Source organism: Drosophila albomicans, chromosome 2R, assembly GCF_009650485.2.
Source record: "Drosophila albomicans strain 15112-1751.03 chromosome 2R, ASM965048v2, whole genome shotgun sequence".
Lineage (NCBI taxonomy): Eukaryota > Metazoa > Arthropoda > Insecta > Diptera > Drosophilidae > Drosophila > Drosophila albomicans.
Window position 1 is genome coordinate 24211982 of NC_047631.2, and position 6408 is coordinate 24218389.

Below are 6408 nucleotides of genomic sequence, written 5' to 3' on the forward strand. Positions count from 1 at the left end.
AACTCTAGCTTTAAAATTACGGTTGTTATTCGATTTTTTTGATTTGCGGAGGCGGAAGTGGGCGTGGTTGAAACAAACTTGATCTGCGTGCAAACATAACAAATGCTGTCGAAAAAAAATTATAGCTCTATCTCTTATAGTCTCAGAGATCCAGTGTTTCATACGGACAGACACACAGACGGACATGGCTAGATCGTCTCGGCTGTTGACGTTGATCAAGAATATATATACTTTATAGGGTCGGAGATGCCTCCTTCTACCTGTTACATACATTTCCTGCCGGCACAAAGTTATAATACCCTTCAAGAAAGTTACAGTCGATTATGCTCGACTGAGAGATACCCGCTACCCATTTTGAATAAAAGCAAAAAAGTGCTGTATGTGTGCTGTAAAAATATTTAAAATATACTAAACGTTACTAAACGTTATAATTTGAAACAAACTTGACCTGACTGCAAACATAACAAGTGATGTTGAAAAAATTTATAGTATCTAAGATCTAGGTGTTAATACGGACAGAAGGACAGACAGACAAACGTATGGACGGACATGGCTAGATCGTCTCGGCTGTCACGCTGAGAATATGATATATACTTTATAGGGTCGAAGATGCGTCCATATGCCTGGTACAAACATTTCCTGCTTGCACAAAGTCATAACACCTTTCTACCCTATGGGTAGCGGGTATGTGCAAAGTATGCTACACACTAATAACAACATGAATTTCATTATGACAATAATAACTGCATATCTTTAATAACAAAATCAATAAAATATATTTTTTATAGAATTAAATCTACCACACTTCACATTTATGCACGGGATTCATTGGTGAGCCTTCTGGGCATTGAAAGTCTTTAGCAAAGTCTTTCGAATTGCGCAGCGGTCCCAACACACGGAACTCCGCTGGCGAATGCACGTCTGTTGTAATCGTTTCTCTTCGTTCTTTCAGACGGTCTTTAGCACACCCGTTTTGTGCAAACGAAATCCAGAACATTTGCTGTGGAGTATAGCCCAGTCCGGGCAGTCTTGGCTCTGGTTCATGGTCTCCTACCCAGCTTTGGTAAGCTCTATAAGCCTCCTTGACGCCACCATTATCGGCGATATTCTCGCCTTGCGTATTGATGCCATTCAACTTGAAATATTAATATAATAGCAATAAATAATTATTTCCATTAAATTAAAATTAAACTACAAATTAACTTACTTTCAAACCAGTTAAGCGATCCGTAAAATTCCCATACTGTTCAATTATACATTGAGCCTTCTTCAGATAAGCCTTCGCTGTGTCGGGTTGCCACCAATCCCGCATGTCGCCGTCACCATCGAACTGGCGACCCTCATCGTCAAATCCATGAGTGATTTCATGTCCTATTACACTGCCAATCGTTCCATAGTTCATATAGTTGGGACGCTGAGCGCTGAAGAAGAAATCTTGCATAATGCCAGCCGGAATCACTATAGCGGTGAAGATATTTCAATGACTTCGATCTTATACGTATACTTAATATCTTCAGACTTACGAATACTGTTCTCCATGGTTGAGTAGAAGGCATTAACTTCAGATGCTCGACTATGAAAAATCCAATCAGTTTTGTTAACGGGCAAACGCAAGAGGTTAAAAACGATGTCCGTCTCAAACATGTTAATGGCTAAACGGGATTCAAAAAAGTTGTCGGGATTTATCTTAAGATTATCATAGTATTTGACAAGCTCTTTGTCGTCGAGAAGCTCATCTGGATAACCAATGTGGGCTTCCATATTGTTTAGTTTCTTCTTGGCCTCATGTCTTGTCTTGTCGTCCATCCAGTTGACTTCATGAAGTATAAAGTAGAAGACTTTGCGAACGTTATTAACCATTTCCAGAACATTAGCTTTCGAGTCTTGATCGAAGTGTTTTCGGACGTAAAGCGAGCCCACGGATATGTCAAAGCTAATTCATTAATTGATTAATTGTGATTTATACTTAATATTGAAAATACTAACTCTTTGTTGACAATGTTGATGCACTCCTTCCACCGCTCCTCCTGCTTCTGATGACCATCTATAGTCATACGATACTTTTCTCGCCGATTATGAAAATCTTCGCTAAGGTAACGAATAGAGAAGGCATGAATGCGCCACATCAAATAATTGGCAATCACACGATTCGGCGTCTTGGCCAACAATTTTCCCAACTTCTCAAAGAATGGGGGCACATTCACGTTAATAATATCATTCTCCTGTACACTAAGTCCTTTTGGCAACAAGGCGTTTAGGTAGTCTACCCAATCAACATAGGGATATGCAGCGCTCAGTTGCTGCAGAGTGAAGGGATTAAACATTACGGAAGAGTTACGAAACTTCTCCTTGGGCCAAGAGATCTAAGAAGTGGAGACAGTTTTAGTAAACTAGACGTTTGCGTTATATCCAGGCTTACGGTGGCTAAATCTATTTCAAATTGAAGGGATTGCCTTAACTGTTCCTTGGCCTCGTCCTTCTTGGCACCGAATAGGACAGCAATGTCTACCATGTAATCATAATAGGCGCTGACCAGAGTCTCATTCTCGCCTTTCACCAGGTATTCCCGACTCACCGCTAAGTCAGCTTGATCTAACTGCAAATAAATTGAATAATCATTGAGAACTTTCTAAATGGAAATTTACTTACACTCATGACTCGCTTGGAGCTGTTCCGCAGATCGGCTTCAACGGAAAAGTCAATGATGTATTCAAAGTCAAATCCTTGAGCACGGAACTTTTTTACTAGCTCTTGCCATTTAAAATTGTTATTCTCATTCCATTTATCGCCCTCGAGCAAAGGCCAGCCACCCATAGACTTTGCAATATTGGTAATTGAAGTGGAGCCCAAAGTTTCAATCCAAGCTGTAGAAGGGATTTAAATGTTATGTCTGAATTCAACTTGATCAGAGAAACACTCACTCGTATTTATGCAAGCTTTGTAATATAAATTAGGCAAACGGAAGTGCTTGGGAGCGTTTTCAGATGGCTCGGCTGAGATAATGTCCTTGAGTTGCTCTAGTAGCTTATCTTCGATGACGTTGAACCGATTAATGCTAGTCTTGTCTTCCGGTATGATCTCTTTATCGTTGTAGGTCCCGCAGGCAAACTCATAGAAATTATTACAGGGGTCCACGTACACATTCATTTTCTTGACCACCTCGGAAGCAGTGTCCCTGCATTCCTTCGTGTTACAAACATAGGTCTCATAACGATTAGTGCAGAGCTTATAGATAAAGAAAATTGTTGTGAGCAAAACCAAAGCAAGGGCTGCTATGTATGGCACCGATCTTCGTCGTGGGGATTGGGCTTTGCTGAAATCCAACAAAAATAAATTAAAAGAGGTGTATGAAGAAGTAAAGAATTATTCAAAAGTCAAATATTTTGCACTTACTTTGCCTTACAATCAGTTAGAAATTTAAATAATGCCATTGGCACTGGTCTGTGGATGCCGCGATGTATCTTGAACTGTATTAGAACCTTTAAGATACTGCAATTAAAAATGAATGAATTTATTGTATTACAATTTACAACATTTGGATATTCAACCAAATGATACAGTAATACAGTAATATGCAGAAGCGAACTTGACATTCACCAATTTCCCCAGACCCAAGATTATTTTTAGAATTCCAACATTTGGAAAAGAAAAATTTATATACATTCATTTATACATACTATAACACGACAGAAGAAATCACTCAACTTTTAATAAAATATAAACTATTGTTTTTAAATATACAATCTATGAGAATAAGGAAATGAATATCCAATGTTTCAATGCCGGTTATATTTTCACATCTTATTCCTTAAATCAATTGATAAAATAATATTGAATTAATATGTATTTATAATTTTATCTCTCACATATATGTATTTGATAAATAAAAATTAACACGCGCACATAATTAATGAGCAGCCTCCGAGACGAAGAATAACCTACCGAAAGCACCAACCAAACAGAACTGATTCGTGATTATTCCGATACAGCATTAAATTTTTAAATATTATACTATATATCAAAGTGGTGAATTTGAAAATTTGCGAGAGTTCGATATTATCAGAACACTATGGGGAATTTGACCAGTTTTAGTGGCATTAATTCATAACTCGCAAACGACAAAGGATTTTCCAATGCACCCAATGGATATACATACATATGTATATTCTTATAAAAATCTTGTGTCGAAGGGGCGTGGTATCGATGCCGCCCATTTATTTTATTTTATTTTGATAAAATGAAGTAAAAAAAATCCTAGGAAGGAAGCATACAACATTTTAAATTGTTGACTATTGTAGAATTAACCGAAAAACTTCTGAAGCTGTTGCCTAAGTAAGCTACGCTGATCGTCTTTTAACTCATAGATTTTTGAACAGTAGCTTTTTGGCGGTTGTCCTCACTCCAAACTTCAAGTAGCCAGCGTTGAATTTCAAAACTCAAACTGCACTCTCGAGTAATAATTAGCAAAGAAAATTATTATTCTTTGGTTTATAATTGTTTTTGTTTATAATATTCAGTTTATACCTTTCCTAAACCTTCCTGAACTTGAAATTTGCACTTCACAAAAAGCACAAATACATTTTTTAGTTGTGCACACAGTTTTTAATGTTAATAATTTATTTTACATATTGTTATTTATTTTTAATTTTGGATTGCGTACAAATTTTAGAATAATCACAATGCAAATGTTACAAATGTTTGCGGGCTTTTGGTGTAAGATGTGACCACATGCCAATATAACGTCTTTCACAAACGAAAAAGTTCCAAAAATACCAGGAAAAAATTGTAAACATTATTTTTGGAACTAGTATCTAAATTAAAATAATTAAATTTCATAATACGGAACATATGTAAATATGTCAAAGCTTGAGCTCTTTTACCCACTGTGCAAAATTAGTATTTAAATTAAGAAAAAATAAGTACTTTTAATAATACGAAAGAATAAAATTTATATAAACATGCCCAGTGGTGTATCAGCTTCAATTTTTGAGTCAAATTTATAGTCTTAAAAGGAGTGTAAGTATTATCGGCTTAAGGGACATTCAAATCATCATCTTAAATTAGTAAAGTGATATCAAAATATAATATGGTATATTCAATACCATAATCTTCATTGCCCGTGGTCCAAAGGGTATCCTGAAGGATTTATAGCTTTCTTAACAAATCTTTCACGTCCACCCCTTAAAAATAATGTTTCTAAATTTAAGGAGAATATTCTGGCAATCCCTGAATGCATAGCTATTAAGTACATGAAATACTTTCCCCAATTACTCTCTATTAAAAAAGTGTATTATTATAAAAATCGTATATTCAAGACAGAAAACAACAAACTTCTTTGTGATCCGAGCACTTTATTACTTAAACGCATCAACGGCAAACACACAGTACGTAAATTAATCTTTGCTCTTAAATCTGACTTAAAATCCGGAGAACCATCCAACCAACCAACGGAGAAAGAAAATTAATTAAGCTGTTGGCAGGAATGTCAGTTTCTCGTTGAGTTGCAGCTGCGTCTTTATCAATTGGGAGAGTGTGATGACCATCAACAGATCGCGTACATTGGCATTGAACATCTGCGTAAATTGCTCATGGGACATGTGTGGCACTGAGTGAATGAGGTCGAGCAGTTGTCGCCCAACAGCATTATCCGGCGTTACTTTGTGTGCGATGACATCGTCCACATACTTTAGTATGAGGTCCAGTAGTGATTGCAGTTTCGTTGAGGCCTCCGATATCTGTGCCAAATCCAGCATGGGTGGCACGGTCTTGGGCCGATGAGCCGGCGACACACCCACCGTCTTCTGGAGCAGTTTCAGGCCAAAGGTCTCTGGTTCGTAGCTGGTCAGCTCCACGGGTATTGGGGTAAACATGCAGCCGGTCTTACCGCCAGGCACACCCAGCTGAATGCAGACATAGGCACGCAGACCCATGCGACCACCTTGCAGGGAGGTGTCCACCGTCAAGTGCACCGGGTTGTTGCATTCCCGAGCGTAGTACTCGTGTATGACGGAGCTGTGGTTCGTCACTTCGTTGCCGGTAGCCCACCAACCAACGACACTCTCATTGGCATTCACCTTGCGATTCAAATCGTACATATCCAGAGCATAGCTCAGTTCGGCTTCCACCTGGTCGTCGTGCTCCTTGTGAGGCACACAGAAACAATTGGTAACCTCGACGACTCCCTTGTCTACAGAGCCAAGCAGTGTGCCGATGACGCGATGTGAGTCAGCATTGCGGCGTTCAAAAGCGTCCACAACTTGGAAAAGCACCACGGGGTGCACACGTACGGTTAAATTTAAAGCCGACATTTTTGATATTTCATACGAATAATGCGAAAAATTAACAAATTTTTGCAATCGCCACGCTGCGTGAAAAGAACTCAAGGAAGAGTGGGACCGCAACAGGAAT

The 6408-nt window shown here is 38.3% G+C and overlaps 2 protein-coding genes across 2 annotated transcripts; both read right to left on the bottom strand.

Moving 5' to 3' along the window:
- Positions 1-729: 729 nt before the first annotated feature.
- On the bottom strand, positions 730-3954 carry LOC117576187 (neprilysin-2-like). The gene is made up of 9 exons (XM_052007430.1): positions 3943-3954; positions 3394-3489; positions 2922-3313; positions 2650-2864; positions 2420-2596; positions 1987-2363; positions 1524-1933; positions 1208-1458; positions 730-1135 (listed from the first exon to the last, which is right to left on the bottom strand). Exons 2-9 carry the CDS (start codon positions 3429-3431, stop codon positions 797-799), a joined length of 2199 nt encoding a protein of 732 aa, XP_051863390.1. The 5' UTR covers positions 3432-3489; positions 3943-3954; the 3' UTR covers positions 730-796.
- A 1377-nt stretch (positions 3955-5331) lies between these two features.
- Positions 5332-6393, bottom strand: LOC117575637 (eukaryotic translation initiation factor 3 subunit F-1). The gene has a single exon (XM_034259917.2). The coding sequence runs from the start codon at positions 6306-6308 to the stop codon at positions 5466-5468; it is 843 nt and encodes a 280-aa protein (XP_034115808.1). The 5' UTR covers positions 6309-6393; the 3' UTR covers positions 5332-5465.
- Positions 6394-6408: the final 15 nt, after the last annotated feature.

What these genes read in the sequence shown, in the direction of transcription:
- LOC117576187 (XM_052007430.1), bottom strand. Translation starts at nt 3,431, where the DNA reads ATGGCATTATTTAAATTTCTAACTGATTGTAAGGCAAA. An exon ending in CAAAGCTTGCATAAATACGA is followed by an intron (nt 2,865 to 2,921) that starts GTGAGTGTTTCT and finishes TCCCTTCTACAG; the next exon opens with CTTGGATTGAAACTTTGGGC. An exon ending in TTGAAATAGATTTAGCCACC is followed by an intron (nt 2,364 to 2,419) that starts GTAAGCCTGGAT and finishes TCCACTTCTTAG; the next exon opens with ATCTCTTGGCCCAAGGAGAA.
- LOC117575637 (XM_034259917.2), bottom strand. Translation starts at nt 6,308, where the DNA reads ATGTCGGCTTTAAATTTAACCGTACGTGTGCACCCCGTGGTGCTTTTC.